Source organism: Equus asinus, chromosome 5 (assembly GCF_041296235.1).
Source record: "Equus asinus isolate D_3611 breed Donkey chromosome 5, EquAss-T2T_v2, whole genome shotgun sequence".
In the NCBI taxonomy this organism is placed as follows: domain Eukaryota; kingdom Metazoa; phylum Chordata; class Mammalia; order Perissodactyla; family Equidae; genus Equus; species Equus asinus.
The window spans coordinates 5,566,522-5,584,381 of record NC_091794.1 but is presented as its reverse complement, the minus strand read 5'-3'; the positions used below and the strand labels follow the sequence as shown (position 1 = coordinate 5,584,381).

The window sequence follows — 17,860 nt, the reverse complement described above, 5'->3', positions numbered from 1 at the left end:
TTAAACATGTACCATTTCTTGAATGGTGAATAATAATATTAGGCACTACTCAAACTGCTTTTACCAGGGCCATAATGGTAAGGTGCTTGAATGACCTTCACCAGAGGGAGAGTCTTCCATTTCTGGAAGACTGGTTGGCAGTATAAATGGAATGTGTGCAAAAAGAGGAACATACTATGGGGTTTATTCTTTCAATCCTGAAACAATTGAGCCGTTATTTTATTGACATCAGTATGATGGCTATTTTTTCACTTAATTTCTTATGGAAATTAATGCTGATCTGGTTTATTCTCAAACTTGCTATTTAGAATATTTCCAATTTCTTAGTGTCTTATAACATTGAGAGCATATAAGCTAATCATTGCTGCTATGCTGAGATATTTTTTACTTTTAGAAGAGAGCTTTAGTATTTTTCAGTGTTTCTCCTGAAGTAATTTAATCAACGTGACCAACTTCATACCATACTTTAGACCACATTCTGAAATATTTTGGAAAGTGTAAGATAACCTTGAGAGAGGTTAGACGTGAAAGAATTCCTCCTACTCAGTGGTTATGACGGTAACTCGTTCTCAGATCCGTGACTGGATGTCTGTGGTGATTTAGCTGGTTTAACTAAGTACCATGCTGCTGGGCTAAGTTTCTTTGCAGAGCTTTATTGAAACTGACCACAGCCACTCAGAATCCTGGGATCAACTTTAGCTTTGTTTGCTCAGCACCTGTGCCTACAGCAATGGCGACCTCTGGTTGATCCAGAGAGCTCTATGAACTTAGAGTGCTCAACCTTTTGTCTGATTTCCTAACCTCACTACCTTCTTCACTGTTTTTAACGCTACAGGGCATGGATTTACTTTTAAAATTTAAAAGGGGATTAATTCTAATTTTGTTTTGAAAATATTTTTTTTTAATTTTTAGAATTTAAAAACACCCTTTGAAATGTTTAGAGGTACCCCAGGGTGTTGCAAATGGATCTGAGGTTCCACTTTGTCATTATGCAATCTTTTCTCAGCTGTACTAGTGTGGTTTTCCCGAAATGTTCACACTATTTTCTCTCACTCTTGAGCGGCATATGCTTCATTTCTCACAGAAGATACAATAAAATGCTCTTCCAGTACTCTTTTTTCTCTGTACTCGTGGGCTTTCTCGGTGACTTATATGCCATTTTACTTATAAATGTTTTCCCAGTTAGCTTGTATTGTGCTGCATTATTTTTCTGTTCTCTACTTTACATCATTCATGAGAGGTCTTCACCCTAACTGCTGAAAGATAACTGGCACGATGTGACCAGTGTTCCAAATCATTAAACCAGAATGACTCAGAGTGAAGACAAGTTCATCAAAGATTAAAAGTTATTATAGGATGTGCAGAGATATACCCTAAAATACTGGGGAAATTGTCCAAGAGTATAAAATTGAATACTAGTCCAAACATTCATTTGAAAGTCCACTTGACAAACTTATTCAGACTGAAAGGGCAAAAATTGCTTAACCTTTTTGCTGAGCACTGAAACAGTCAATGGGGTAATAATTGAGTGAGCAAAGAGGGGTGTAGAGAAGGCAAATCAACGCTAGAGGGGATCCATACAGGTGACAACATGAGCATAAGAGTAGGGTCAGGGCCTAGTGTCCCTTACTGAGCGTGAGAAGATGACACTGGCCAAAAGGAAATGAGACGTATTGAGAAACAATGAGAAAAGGAATGTGTGGCCAGATAATGAAGGGATTTGAGTCTCTAGCTACAAATAAGAAACTGTAATGATAGTATTAAGTTTGTGATGCTGTTTTGAGGTAAGATTTGTTTGTGTACATTTCTTTTTTTAGGACTTTTTAAAGTTAACCTCTAGAGAGCAGTATAAATTGGAATTTTGGAGAAAGTAGGGCAGCTAAATGCCAATTCATTTGAAAAGTTACATGATGTTAATGTATTTGTTGACATAAATTATTAGCAAAAGGGGGAAAAACTAGAATCATAAAAATTCTCATGCAGAGGAAGTGATCTCACTTCCGCTTTTGTTGGTCAGTAATTGTTTACAGGCTTCCCTTTTCTCACTTGATGTAGCCATCCTTTCCACGTGATGGAGGAATAATGTGACACATCAGGACAAAATCTATGAGCAAAGGCCTAAGGTGATAATGCTGTGACTCTCGGCTCTTAGTCAAACATGCGTGCAGCCCAAGCTCACAAAGGTTCCTTAATGTCTTCTCCCCAGCAAGGTGTTGGAAACAGGCCCGCTGTGTTTTGATTTATTGTGAGAACAGATAACCTTCTAAGATAGTGGAATATGTGCTTGATTTATCTTTGTTCTATTCTATTGAGCAGGGTGAGGTAACCCTAGGGTTAATCTAGGCACGGAACTAGGAAGGGAAAAGTTGGCTTGGACAAATTCTGTGTTATAGATGAAGTATAAATCACCTCCTCAAAATCTAATGAAGTAAGGACAAAACATCAGCAGTTAGCATCAACTTGAGCGTTATGGCCTGGGTGTCGGCCACTCCTTACTCTATTAGGTAACGACAAAGCTCTCAGTAAAAACGAGAGCAGAAGATCCAGCCTACTGAGACCCAGTTTGACCCTGTACTTAATTTACAGAGTGACAGAGGAGTGGCTGCCTTCACTTTAGCTGTTTGTGCTCTGAGAGCACCGGACGAGGTGAGCTGGGCTGCATGAGTCTCCCTCGGACTTTGGATAAGCCACCCAGCGTCTCTGGGTTTCAATTTCGCCACAAGCATAGGACTAGAAATCTGAGAATCAAGTTCATAAAAATTTCTTCAAATTCTTGAGAATTATGATGTACTATGCACATCCCCAGGAATAGCAGTATTGGCTGCTGAGGTAAACGAGTGGTTCCCACAACCTGGTGTCCGAGAAGGGACTGTTTTTATTCTTTTGAAAGCCTAATGGAACGCTTTTATGTAGGAGCACTGAGGCGGTCCGGGCTGATTTTGCCTGGGAGAGTACAAATTTAATGTGATGACTTTGGGAGGCCCATGCTGTTCAGAGGTATTGACTAGTGTATACATACGTCCTTGATTAGTGAGAAATAGAATGTGAATTAGTAAATTCAGTCATCCCAATAGGTAAAATAGTTGAAAAATATGAAATCCCTGTGGAATAAGGAAAGAAAATAATTGAGGTCCACAATCTCTTATCTAGAACGCTTGGGGCCAGAAATGTTTTAAAATTCAGAAAATCTTTGGATTTTAGAAATGTACTAGGATGCCTAGAGTGTGTATTAAGTAACCTCTTCTGAAGGATCTTGATCAGCACTCCTTAATTTAACACATTAATACTCCTACAATTAGAGTCGTGAATAAACACTCTGACTATTCAATGAGATGAAATATTGTGAGAACAGATAACCTTCTAAAATAGCAGGACATATGCTTGATTTATCTTTGTTCTATTCTATTGAGCAGGTGGGGTAGCTCTTGTGTTAATCTAGGCAGAGAACTAAGAGGAGAAAAACTGGCTTGGACAAAAAGAAAGGCTAAGTGGCCTCATAGCAGTTAAGATCAGATTTTCTTACCAAATTAGTTTAGTGTGAACTTACAAGAACCTTGTGAACCTTTTTTGGATTTGTGAATTGTGGCTAAAGTGTTACGGAGGGACCTGATTAAGTAACCAACCAATCACTGAGCAATTACCATGTGCCAGCAATAAGGGGGTGTCATTTGCACTAATCTTTGTAAGCAACCTGTCGAAGTAAACATTGTTATCCATTATCCATAATTTACAAATCAGGAGACAAAGCTCAAACACAGTCAGTGAGTAGCCAGAGGCCACACTAATATGTAGCAGAGCTGGGGTTTGAACTCAGCTCATTTTGGCTCTGAAGACAAAAGACAATGTTGTTAGCTCACTGCTTGGTCAAGGCCCTTTGTTAGTGTGATTATCTGCCCTGTTGCCTGCATAGTTTAAAAAAAAAAGCCTTGAAAATTTAATTAGGATTTCTCTCCTCACTCTGCACAGTCCCCCTGGAAAAGTTCATGCAATGATCATTTACAAACTAATGACCCCCAGATGGATCTGTACCCCATTTCTGGGCATCACACTGAATATTCAACTTACCATTGGGCACCTCCACGTAGCTGTCTCTCTGGCCCAGCAAGTTCCAAATGGAACTAATCATCTTCCTCCTCAACCCTTCTCCTCTGTCAGCATTCCCAGTTCTACCATCTCAGTTACCCCTCAGCCAAAACCCTCCACTCTCCTCCCTTTCCAACTCTATTAACCACTAAGTCCTGGGGGTGCAGCTGGAGAGCAGTATGGAAGAGGCTGTGGGTTTCAAAGGACAGTTGTTCAAATTACCAGTAGGAAATGTCAGACCCTTTCACCATTCCCAGATGGTATGTATAAAATGAAGGTTCTGACCAATTGTGGCCAGCCAAAGGAGCTTCAAATCCCATCCAGCTGCTTAATAATAAACTAGCATATATTAAACCCTAAAACTGTACTTGATATTCTAGACTATATATATGTTATGAAGTCTGCTATCTTTGATCTCAAACTTAGCTGTATTTTAGCTGTTTGGGTGGCTGTGTTGTGATGTTGAGTAGCTAAGTGGGTAGCATGCTCTCCAGTAACAACGCCTCTAGCAACCAACCTTTGTGCCAGACTTGTCCTGCTCTGCTAAAGAGTGAAGTAACAGCCATCTGTTTTTTCATTTCCACCTTTAGGTAAAAAGCCAAACCTGAAAGTCCACATCAATACCACAAGTGACTCCATCTTCTTGAAGTTCCTGCGTCCAAATCCTAACGTAAAACTGGAAGGCTTCCTCCTGGGTTATGGCAGCAACTTGTCACCAAACCAGTACTTCCCTCTTCCCGCGGAAGGGAGACACACTGAGGCCGTAGTGGGTAAGATGCTTGGGTCTCGGGCGGGGGAAGAAGAGGTAACAGGTAATTGGTGTTACATGAGTTGGGAATCTTGAAGCCAAGCACCATTTCTTCTACATCCTCAGCAGGACAGAACGCCAGAATGACAATCATCTTCGTGATTGTTGTAACCCATAGCACAGTTCTTCACATCAAAAAAATACGTAATCCATACTTTGCATGTACTGCAGAAAAAATCAACTTCATTGCCATTATACCTGCAACCCTCATCACGTAACTTAAATTGCATAGTGAAAAAATAAGCTAAAACGCCTGTTTAAATCTCTGTAACATAGCTTGTTTCTGTGTATTAATTTTCCTTCTCGCTGTGTCTTTACTTTCTCCTGGTGGAAAATGTCATCTATAGCTTTCTTGGTGTCTCTCCATGAGAAGCCACCTTTAAAAAGGAAAGAAAATGTATTATACTCATAAAATTTTAGAGTCTTTCTGACAAAAGGATTGAAGTTTTTGTATGTATTATAAAATTTTACATTCCTTTGAAAATGTTTTCAATCACATTGAAATGTAATTTGAGGATGTGGGCACCTTCAAGCCTTGTCCAGAAAGGTTATTTGCAAATAAAACCTTTTTAAAGGATAGCATTTTTTTAAAAGGGGTCATCTATTACAAATGCTTTTAAAGGCTTTCTGAACAGTTTAAGATGAGATTTATCGTTTGCTCCACTGGTAAGATTATCGCTAAGGGGCCTGTCCATGAACTGCTGATGGTTGATCCTGTAACTGCATTAGATTTGGATTCAGGTTTTTTTGGGAAAAAATACTTTATAGGTAGCACTGTGTGTTTCCTAACAACTCACAAAAGAGGTGCATGATGGCTGATGTCGCAATTTGTGATGGTGAGACTGTTGGGTGTGTGTAGGTGGCTTCAGCCTGAGCCCTCCGTTATAAAATTCACCATCAAATTTTTACTTAATGGTGTTAGCATCTATCAGTGATCATTGCCCAGATCAATTATTTTATACAGGGCTTGTAAAATGGCAGTTTTGCATTCTAGACATATTCTAGATAGACTCTAATTCTATCATTCCTGCTGCGTTTTTTAGCTGAAATTCTACAATAAAGAATTTCCTCTTATTTACTTTTTAAATTTCCCTATATAGTGACTTAGGAAAGACAGGACAAGTTCTCATTTTAGTGAGTTGGTGCCCTGGTAATCTCCAGTGACCAATGATATTGTTTGTTTTATGATCGATAAGAATGCAGTGATTTTTATGTATGTAGTGGGTTTTAATCCATACGTCACTTGTCCATCCCTTGTCGTTCTTTTCTTCGTCCAGCTTGAATATGGCTGTTTACCTCATTCGCTATTAGACTGTGAACTCCTTTAGGTCAGGCTTTGTGCCCCCTACTTTGTGATTCATAGCACAATGATCTCCACCGAGTAGACGGGCAAGGAGCATTCATGGCACTGAACTGACCACACTCAAGTCTGTGTAGCATATTCAGGCTGGAGAGGCCCTGAGAGATGGTTTGATCAAGGCCCTTGTCATCGGCGATCCAAGATAGGTAAAATACATACATTGCTGTGTACCTTAAAGACCTCTAGGGACAAAGATCCCTACACTTCTTCTGGAAGGCTGTTCCAAGTAGCATTTTTAAAACTCTTATCTCATCTTTTGGATCAATATGTTCTTTTTATTAATCTCCTTTCTCTTCTAGTATTCTAGTGGAAAAGAGAAATCGTCCCTCTTAGATATTTCCTTTTCCATCATGTCTTATGCCGAGGAATCTGTTTACTCCTACTTTTAGTTCTTCAAAATGGACTTGTATTTCCAAGTTAAATGTTGTTCTTTGGTTGCTTGAATTGATTATTTATAGTCTCATAATGATTGAGTTTGTATTAATTGCTCCTCATTGATTAAGCAGATGTCCATTAGTTTTGATTGCTGCTATAACAAATTACCACAAACTTGGTGGCTTAAACATCACAGATTTATTATCTTACAGTCTGTAGGTCAGAAGCCCAACTCAGGTCTCTGGGCTAAAGTCAGGATGTGGGCAGGTGTGCCGTCCCTCCGCAGGCCCTGAGGGGAAGCTGTTTCCTTGCTTTCTGTGGTTTCCGGAGGCTGCCCACACTCCTCTTCCTCCTTCAGTGCTAACAGAAGTGGGCCAAGCACTTCTCCTACCACGTCAGTCTGATCACCCCTTCTGCTCTCTCTACCACTTTTAAAGGTCCTTGTGCTCATATTGAGCCCACCTGCGTAATCCAGGACGCTCTCGCTATTTTAAGATCAGCTGATTAGCAAACTTAATTCTACCTGCAACCTTAATTCCCCTTTGTCCTGTAACCTGGCCTACTCACAGGTCCTGGGGGTTAGGATGCGGATGACCTTTGAGGGGCCGTGATTCTGTGATTCGACCACAAACTGTTTGAAATTTGTGTCTGTATTCTATCCCCTGCCCCCAATTCTCAATTCTGCTCATCTGTAAAATGGTAGTAAAGTCCATTTTTCACAGATGTGCTGTGGGCGTGTTAGTGGATTCATGATCACAAAGTGATGGGTTGAAATCCCTGGAGAGCAAGGTGCTGTACAAGAGCAAAGAATTATTATTTCTTTAAGGAAAAAAAGCATCACTTACAGCTCGTCCACTTACTTGCCTCAGTAACAGGATAGTGTATTTGTTCAGTTGCACTGAACCATACCCAAACATAGGAACTTACGTTCATTTTCAAAACAAATATGAAGTGCATATCGTCTGACACATTTCACTTGTGTGATGTGTTTAAAAGATGCCACCTTTGAAATAAGAAGCTATTGATCATTCAGAAATATTCAAGTTAACATTTAGTGATCTGTGGAGTAACACTCCTACTAAATAATCACCTATAAGTATTTCTACATTTACTTTAACATCTGTCTGTCTGTCCACCTATTGTTGACACAGATATTTTCAAAAGTTACATACTGGTCTTACAGGTAAGACCAGGGACAAAAATTCCTACACTAAAAACACAATATTCCCTTTTGCTGTTTTGGAAATTAAGATTCATATGAAACATCTGTAAAAATCTTACTTCTGTAAAATGTTCTAAGATTTTAGTAGGTTAATTGGAGCAGTAGAATAGGTAGTATTTTCCCAGGTGACTATTAATAAATATTAATGGCCATGAGAGTCCTGCCGTGATGTGATAGAACATGGCTCACATATAGAAGGCTCCCGTATCGTCTTGTTACCCACATCACGAACATTCTCGTTTCCGGTTTATGCGTCCAGTTTTTGCTTTGTTACTTTCACGTTCAGCTGTTGGTAATTTTGCAAACATCCAATAAAGTGAAAAATGAGAATTCTTTTACAGCAAATCTCTAGAGACTCATATTTTATGATGTTCTTCTGACATTCGAAACTACTTTAATCAATGTCACCTGGGAGGGAAATTCCATCAATTATGTAGTGCAAGTTAAGGAGATATTTTAGTATCCATACTGCAAGAAATTGCAAAAAAAAATCATATATTTGTCACTACCACGAATTCTGAGTAAAGAATTTGTCTTCCAACCAGGCGTTAGGACTCCAAAGAGATGTGAGGGGGCAAATTTCTTAGCTCTCATGTTCTCACAGCTGCTAACCCTACAGAGTGTGTGTCTCCCACTCAGCCTTTGGCCCCTTTGCCACCTTCCCTGTCACCATCTTGCCTACAGCCCCTTAGAAGGATTCCTGCGCTAGGTGGCAAGGGGGAGGACACAGTACTAACAGCCCTGTAGACACTCTGCACTGGAAAGAACTAGAATGCTGGTATCTGCATTCTAGGAAAGCTCTGCCTCTGCTCGGAGAGGCAGCGTAATGTGAGGAAAGAATATGTATGTACTTTTGAATCAGACCTGGGTTCAAATCGAACACAGCTACTTACCGCGGAGTAGTTCTGGGTAAGTCACTCAACTTCTCAGTTTCATTTTTCTCATACATAAAATAGACAATAATCTTTCAGGAGTGTTGTGAAGACTATAGATAAATCATACAAGGCAGATAATATAAACCCTCGTACAGAGTAGGTGTGTTTTATAGGTTTTGTCAGTTGCTACCATAAGAGGCTGAGTGGTCTGGGATAATTTACCTAACCTTTCTGAGCTTTGTTCGTCTCAACTGCTAATAATCAGTGAGCTAAGTCACCACTGAAGTTCTGCTCAGCGCTAAGATTTACTGCCTAGGGTGAAAACCCCTGGTCTAAGAGGTAGTGCTGTGGTTTTTCTGTTCGGTTTGTTTTGTGGAGGATGGCGTGTCAACAGAATTGTAGAGGTAGATTGCTGTAGTGGAGCTGTCAGTTACTGAAGGGAAGTAACCATACTCATCTCTCTGTTGCACCTAAGAAACGTTTTCTTGGATGGGACAACTCCAAACACAGATTAAGAAACACAGGAAGAAGCAAAGTCTAAGAGCGCGGCCCAGTGCCCTGGGTGGGCACACCCCTCCTCCCGTAGCCGGGACCGTCTGTTGGTCCTGATGGGGGAATTCCTCTTCGGCGAACTTGGCTGAGTGGAGTCATAGGTGCCTCTTGGAGTTCCACAGCTGTGGCCTCCAAAGGAGAATAAGGCGAATCCTCAAAAGATACGGCAGACAGGGTTTGTCATCTCCAGATGTCACTTTTCCCATCCCTGTCTTACTCAAATAAATCAATTTTTAGCAAGAACAGCAAAAATCTTGACCTGTCTTACTAAACAGACCAAAATATGAGCATGAAACTATTTCATTTACTTAACTGATGGTAATTTTATCTCAGCATGTTCAGGCCAAAATTTAATCATCAGTTTCTTATTCTGAAGTTTCTCACTTTTTTATTTCACAGGGGAGAATTAATTTAAAAAACTTTGAATAAAGTTTGTTTGTAATGATTGATCCAGATATAAATAAATATAAATTATATGCTTATAAATTTTATGCAATTTATATTCCTATAGATTATTAATACCTCTTACAAGTTCTATCCTTAATTTTTGCATTTGTGTGGAAAGCAAAAGGAAACACACAATTTTTCTTCTCTCATCATTGCAAGCCTTAGACTTCAGCTGTCCTTGTCTATCTCTTTGTCATAAAAATGTTTAAGCAAGCTCCACGCATTGTTATGGAAGTGGGATGAAATATAACATAATGGAGATTGCTACTACTTATGACACTGAAGGAGGAATATCACCCTACTGGCAAAAAAGAAGTGAATATTTATTGTGGGAAGTGCCACATGGACGGTGATGGTGGAGTCATTGAAGAAAAAGAGCTGGAAAGAGAGGTTGGAAATAAATAACTGGAGGAATTAAGCTGAAAAATAACTATTGAGAAAGGAGCAGGATAAACGAACAAGAGGAAAAGATGAGGTGGCAGCCATTGAAAGCAGCCCAGTCTCCCTCTTCCCTGCCAGAGTCCTTAGAGAATTAGCAAGAGGCTATGAGAGGAGAGAGCAAAATAGCGGCCAGCAGTGAAGCCCAGGCAGGCCCGAAACGCAGCCGAGGGATGGTGGTTACGCAGGGAGGTGGAATCATTAGCGCCCTTTGACGCACAAGGACATGGAAGCACCGAGTGATTAAGTCAAGCTCCTCCAGTTACTCAGCTAGTAAATGGCAGATCTGGAGCTTGAACCCAACCAGTGTGGCTCTGGAAGCTGAGCTCTGGAACACTGTACTCTGCCTCTCGAAACGGAGGGAGTCTCACCTGTTCTTCTACAGTAGAAAGTACACACAAGCCCCTGATTTGTTGCTTAATAACGTCCTGTAAACAGTAAACAGAAAACAAAGCCATGTACTATGGAAGGAGCCATTGGCTACCTAACTCATTAAGGTTTAAATGAGTTAAAATATGTAAAGCACTTATTGTGCCCCCAAAACTTGTTCTCTTCCACCCCTTCCACCACCACCACCGTGTCTATTAAATAGAAGCTTCCATCCATCAAGTTCTACCTCCTCTCCTCTCCGCAAGGCCATCACTGGCCAAGGCAGTCGACATTTGTGAGCTTCTCCATGCATATCCTAGAGGATGAGGATTTTCTTTCACCACCATTCTTAATAAATGGCTATTTGTCTTGTCTGCTCCCATGCTCCACCCAAATAGAAAACTCCCAGAAGCTAAGGACCCAAGGGGCCTTCATTTTCTTCTTTCCCTCCATTTGTCATAAATTTAGAAGCCCAATGAACAAATGAATGGGAGAGAAGTCTGACACAGCTGTGGGTCACATTTAAGCTGGATTTTTCTCTTTTGTTTAAAACTATTTTCAAAATGTCAACTAATTCTTACTTAGTTCTTTCATCTGGAAATAGTTTCACCACTTGGGAAGTATTTGGCTTTAAATCTTCCAAAGTAATCCAAATTTTTCATTAAAAACATAGGCATCTCAGAATCTCTTGATTTTCCTCCCACTTGCAAAATTTAGCAGAACTTAAGCTTCCAAGGGTTTTTTAAGGAAATTGGCCTAGTGGGTATCAATTTTTAAATAAATGTTATGCCATCACTTAATTCACCATGAGTTTACACCAGAAAGGCCTAGTTTGATAATAAGATGACCATTTCATCAAGTTTTGATAAAGATAACATTTTTTCAAAGTTCTGTTTTTTTTCTATTGGATTCGAATATAATGTTTCCATGGTCTTCCTGACCTCACCAAACAATAGATAGACTTGGAGACAGTTTATCTTTTCTTGGAAATACAATAAAGCAAACACAATATTTTAATACAAAGCACAAGAATTTTTTTAAATGTATTGCACAGTGCACTGAGGCCAAAATTTAACTTTTAAAAATTCATTCCTGATTATGTCTAGAAGGGTCCCCCAAAATAGTTTATGGCCATTTTGTCATGGGCCAAAATATACCCTGTCCCAGATTTATTGCAAGAGGCTTGCTGTTGAGAAGGGGTCCTAAATGGAAAGACAGCTGCCAACAGAAGGATCAATTAGACGGTAACCTGGAACAGATATACAAGATAATGCTTAGACTTTACAATTTCCTTTACTTTTAGGAATACATCTCAAAACCAAGGAATACAGTCAAATCCTAGTTCCTAATTACCCACAAATTATTTCCTTTAAACATCTACTCTCCCTGACACATATTGATCATACCTGAAGTCCAGTGTTGCAGAGGCCACCCTTGGGTTATGTTCTGTTGTGGGTTGTCCCTAATTGTTCTCATTGTTTGTTTGTTTTCATCTGTCATGTCTCACCAGCTACGTAGTGAGCTCCTCCTCTGAGTCCCACTTTTCCTTGGGTTCTCCACGATCAGGGTGAATGCATCTGTGGGTGTAGGTGCTGACCATCTAGTGTCAGACCTGATGGCAGGTCTGCTGGGGAAGCCTCCCAGGCAACAAGATAAAAAGTCCCTTCGCCCTGAGCGGTAATAGCCAGGAGAAAAGAATTATTCAACTGGTTAAGGCATTGACCCACCCTATTTCTGAGATCTGGTGAAGGCGTACACCTGTTGCTGTGGCATAATTATTAACAGCACTCCCCGTTCTCTCAGAAGTGTCCCAGTTTAGTTGAAAAGTTTTATGCTTAATTTACATATGGGACAAAGCCTTGAATTCTAAGCATGGTCCCAAGGTCTTTCCTCATCTGACTCCAAGCTAATAGCCCAGCCTTTTCTCCTGCCACCAGGGACACTTCTCGATGGGAAAGGAGGAGCAACACCAAGAAGAGGTTCTCCTCTGATGCAGTCCACCCCCCAGGCTGTGCGTGTAGGGGCTGCTCAACAAATGCTGGGGTGGATCTTCTCACCTGTGAGCTGATGACCTCGTGTTGTTGAGCACCTGCCACGTGCTGGGCCAAGGGCTTCACGGAAATGCGTCATTAAATCCTCACAGCAAACCTTCGAAGCAGGTGCTACTAGTACCGTCTTCCTTCCAATGAAGACAGTAAATCCCTGAGAAGTTAAGAAATCTACAGGTGCAGGCTGGCTCCAGGGCCTGTGCTCTCGGCCACCATCCACAGTGCTTTCCCCACCACGTGTCAGTATTCTGTTCCCTTCAAATCCCGCGTAAAAACTCATCTCATGGGAATTATTCCTGACTGCTCTCCCCGACTTGCTGATGCTGACCAGAGCATTTAAAGAGAAAGAAGAAAACCAGGCTGATGTGAAGGCTTCGGCATACCGTCTGAAGCTAATGTGATCCAGCTTTATTATTTAAAGAAATATATCTGAATGAAGTCCTGATTTTTCAATAGTATTTCCTGCAGGGATAATATTAACGAAGTGAGGAACTCGCTGGAAATTGTGCGTGTGCATGTCCAGGTTCCCCTTCAAGAGTGAGCCCTCGCCAAACCATAAACCAGCTCACAGACAACACCCCACCCTCAATCTTCCTGTGAGGTGCACACAGAAAACACAGACAAGGGAAAAAAAAAACCACAGGCAATAAAGTCAACAATTCCAATGTCTAACAGGTCTCCTAAACTCGGAAAGGCTGTGTCCTGGCTGAGGGGGCAAGAGAAACCGTTCAAACCTGTTTGCAGTGTCAGGGAGGAATCTGTCACAGCCTGAAAGCAAAGCAGGGTTAGCTTGGGACAGTGGCTGAATAAGATGCTCCAGACTGGATGCCAGGACCAGGGGAAATAAAGAGCAACCTGGTGCCTCAGAGCTGGGGTGGGTGTGCGGGGATTGGGAGTGGAAGGGTCGGGTCAGGGCTGGCTTCGTGGGCATGTGACCAGCACACTGAGTGCAGTGCATTTGAAAGCTGAATGCTTTGCTGTTGCTGCCTTGAAATTCTCGGTAGTTTTACCTTTCAGTTTCCTTTTGCCAGAGAGGCCAGATGGGACAGTGGTGCATGTGCTGAGGGCTGGGCCCCTGGCCTCTTGCGTCTTGGCCTCCCACTGCCTCCCCTTGCTTGAATCTCAACTCCTGCCCCCTGGTCCCCAGCACCCCTGCCCCCACCCCCACTCAGCCACTGCCACTGACCTTGCCTTCAGCGGGGCCTTGGGTGTGGATGCAGGGAGGGCCTGGTGTGCACATCCCTGTGGCGACATCCAGCAGGACATGGCAGCAGCGGTCCCTGCCTGGGCTGGCAGTGTCACAGTGCATTCAGTGGTTGATTTGGCGATGCGAGCCTGTATCCCACCCCATTCAGGTACATGGTCTGTCCTGGTGCAGAGCTTACAATCCCTTGGGGTCTGTGGGCTAGAGAGATTGGCTTGTCTGCCCTGCAGCGTGTGGTAAGGGGTCCTGAGGCTGCCCCTGGTGGGAGAGGCTCCATGCAGTCAGGCGAGAGGGGTGGGGGGAGGGGGGAGGGGCTGCACTCATCCGCAGAGCCCAACGTGAGATAGCCAGTACATACCATGACAGGCAAGACAGAGGCTAGGGAAAAGGAAACAACTTATATTTTAGTGTTGTTAATGTCACTTTTTTCTCCTTCTTTTAAAATAGGGGTCCCAGCTTTTGATTTTGCATTGATTGGGCATGAAGTATGTAGTTGGAGCTGAGTGAAGTATGTGTGATCTTGATAGCATTGCCGCCCCAGCCCACTGAAATTAAAGTAAAACTCTCAGAAACAGCTTCCAGCAATGACTCGCTCATTGGAATATGTCTTTGAAATGCCCCTCTGGAAAAAGGGAGCGTCTTCCCATCCAGGCTGTTTTGTAAGCTGTGAAGAGCGCAGGAATGTGGCAGAGCCTTTGGGGCACACGTTCCTGGATTCAGGAAAAGCCCTTTTTCCCCCCAACCTCTTCTTCCACCCCTTCCTGTGCCACATTCCCTCTTCCAATGGAAGCCGTTTCCATTTCATGTTTAGAGGTCCACTCACGCACTGTACAGTGGGGAGGTGAGGGCCTGCTTCATTCTCACCGCTGTCATGGATGGCCAACCACTCTGAACGTCTCCTCTTGTAACACACATACCGACGTATGCTGTCAGCTCCCTTGGGAACAAGTCTGTGACTGAACATTCTGGAATCCTACCAGGGGTGGATGTTCCCGGTCATTTCTGCATTAGCGATTGCTCTGTGGCACCAGGTGGCTGTGCCTCTACTGACCATGCAACTTTCACCCTTGTCCCGGACCGCGTGGGGGCCACGGCCTGCAGGCTGCCTCTTCAAGGCTGCGAGAAGCCAGCCTCTCTCTCTGAGCCCCTGGGCATAACAGAATGTTCTGTTAAAGTGGGCATTGGTTCATTATTCAACCAATTTTGTAATGTTTAATGGGAATAATTACTGAACAGTATAGGATTTGCTTTAAATTATTTTTTGCAGTAAAAAAGGAAAAAGATTATTCTTACACACAAAACCGCATATTTTTTATAAGAAAAAACTTTAAAGGAAAAAACAGTTCTACAGAGGCTTATGAAAGACTAATTCTGTGGTTAAAGTTTACCAGCTTTCTAAAAAAGATAATTTTCTTTTGCTGACAGTGCTATTCCTGAAACCCGAAATTATTTTTTTCTTTCTTCCTGTGAACCCTGCACAGAGGAACAGATTCATTCATTCTTGCAGAAAATCTTGTGCGGTTGCTGTGTTTCCAGATTTAAAGGTACAAAACACAAACTGAGGCGGACCAGATCCAGCATGAGCCCCAGCCCACCAGGTCTTCCTACAGGGACTTAGGAAGACTCAAAAAGGTGGAGGCCTTATAGGAGTTTGTGATGAAGCATAATTCTATAGACGTTCATTTTTACGTACAACGAAGGGAAGGGCAAGATACTACTAATCTAAGTGATTTATTAGAAATTGCTAAACTTTTATATTCATAACCTCAGTAAGCACAGTCAATTTAGTGCAGTACTGACATCATTACTGACATTTATATTCGTAAACTCAGTAAGCATAGTCGATTTAGTAAATTACTGTCTTAGAACAGCTCTGTCTTCTGTTTGGACTTCTGGCTACCATGCAACTTCGCAAAGCTCCAACTTAGCACGTGCCCAAGCAGACAGCAGAATTTTCTCCAATTTTCTAACAAGTCCCTCATCAGTGTATTTCCAGAAGGGACACCAAACTTCCTGAAGGGGCATCATGTTGTTCTTGAGTTGGTCAAAGATGTTCTTCACCAGCCGGCCCGGTGGCACAGCGGTTAGGTTTGCACGTTTTACTTCGGGGGCCCAGGGTTCTCTTGTTTGGATCCCGGGTGCAGACCTACACACCACTCATCAAGCCATGCTGTGGCAGGCGTCCCACATATAAAGTAGAGGAAGATGGGCATGGATGTTAGCTCAGGGCCAATCTTCTTCAGCAAAAAGAGGAGGATTGGCAGCTGACGTTAGCTCAGGGCTAATCTTCCTCAAAAAATAAAAAAAACACACAAACTTGTGAATCTGAATAAAATACTGTTAGGAAAAAAAGATGCTCTTGAGTTGGTCAAGACTATCAATTGCTGCTGTTCTAGCTTTTTAATCCGTGATTACTCTAGCGTCACTTAATTATTGTGGGTGTATTTTGTGGTTGATCCTGCCCTTTGGAGGGATGTGTCTATTGCATCCACAAGGTTTGAGCCTCTTATTTTAACTGGGCTTCAGAATGGATGTGGACTCCAGTTCAAATGTGAATCATTTGTACCCCGTTGCTGAAACTGATTTGCTGTTGTGTCAATTTGTTATTGTTACTTTGTTGATGGAATGTGAGAATGGGTGGGGTGGGTGGGGAGCAAGGTTGGGTACTCTGACTGATAAGTGGCCTTTCAAGAAATGAGCAGACCAGTGGCATTTTACTGTCTTTTCACATTCCCACCCCACCAGACTGCGTACCTTTCTCTCTCGGTGAGGCTCCCTTCACGGGCCAGCAGGTGTCTGCGGAGGCAGCTATGACAGAATTGCGACCTCCTGGGCCTGGCCAGGGCTGTTTGCCGACCTGTTCCACGACCATGCTTAAGAGAGTCTTCTTTTTCAGAATTAAGTGCGTGAGTGAAACTCTCTGCCTGAGCTTAAAGCACAAGGAGGCTTTTCAAGGGTATTTTTCAAACAGACATGACTCAATGTTAGTGTCGATGAAATAAGGCGCAGGAGTGGTCTGCCAAAGGTTAGAAGCTGAAGGGAATTCTGCAGTTTGGACTGCCCCCGCTCAGTTCAGATTACAGCTAAGTGTGGCATGTGGCTTGCAGATGCAAAGAAAAATTGATAATATTTCTGTATGGAGATTTCCACGACCATGGATTTCTTTCAGATTTTGTAGGTGATTTTATTCTTAACTTATTAGAAGTCTTTAGACGTGCCACATTGCCTTCCAGTAAAAATAGTTACCTTATTTCATGAAATTCTAAAGCTCCTTTAACTGTAAATCACAACACTGTTTTATATAAAACTAAGAAAGAATAAAGCTCCCGGTTAATGACACGGTTTTGCATCTCTTAGGGCTGTCATTTTATGCTTATTGAAAGAGCTTCCTTTGACTCATTGATACATAAATTTTATATTATCTATTCTTTTTATAAAAAGAGCTGATCTTGTTTTTTAATAAACTCTGTATGTTAGAATGGCTTTAGATTCACAGAAAAGTTGCAAGTGTGGTATAGAGAATTCCTGTATACTTTACATGCAACATCTTCTAGTCTCTATAACTTATGTTATGGTACATTTGTCATAACTAATGAGCCAGTATTGAGATACTATTAACTGAAGTGCATGCTTTATTTGAGCTTCTTTGTTTTTACCTAAGATCCCTTTTCTGTCCCAGGATCTCCCCCAGGCTACCACGTTCCATCTCGTCGTGCCTCCTTAGACTCCTGGAGACTGTCAGTCTCCTAAACTGTCCTTGTTTTTGATGACCTTAACACTTTGGAGGAGTCCTCATTGGGTATTTTGTAGAATGTCTTTCAATTTAGTTTTGTCTCATGTTTTTCTCATGGTTAGACTGGAGTTTAGGTTTTATAGAGGAAGATATCTACCACTTTAAAAAAACAGGAGGAAAATAAGCAAAAGAAAAGTTAAAACTGCTAAATATTCTTCACCTTGGGAGTCCAGCTCTTCTGCTTCGCCTTTTGACTCAGAGTTCTCGGGATCCTCATTTTTCCATACCGCATCACTCTCTGTGCCAGCAAAACACTGGTGATGTGACATTTGGGAAACACTCTGCA

General features: G+C 41.9%; 1 protein-coding gene across 46 annotated transcripts in view; it reads left to right on the top strand.

Moving 5' to 3' along the window:
* The window catches only part of ABI3BP (ABI family member 3 binding protein), a 238,437-nt gene that overhangs the window by 61,873 nt on the left and 158,704 nt on the right, over nucleotides 1–17,860 (top strand). For all 46 annotated transcript variants that reach the window (XM_070508663.1, XM_070508662.1, XM_070508659.1 and 43 more), the window contains exon 2: nucleotides 4,674–4,853. In XM_070508663.1, coding sequence (XP_070364764.1) covers nucleotides 4,674–4,853 — 180 coding nt within the window. The remainder of the gene's footprint in view (nucleotides 1–4,673; nucleotides 4,854–17,860) is intronic.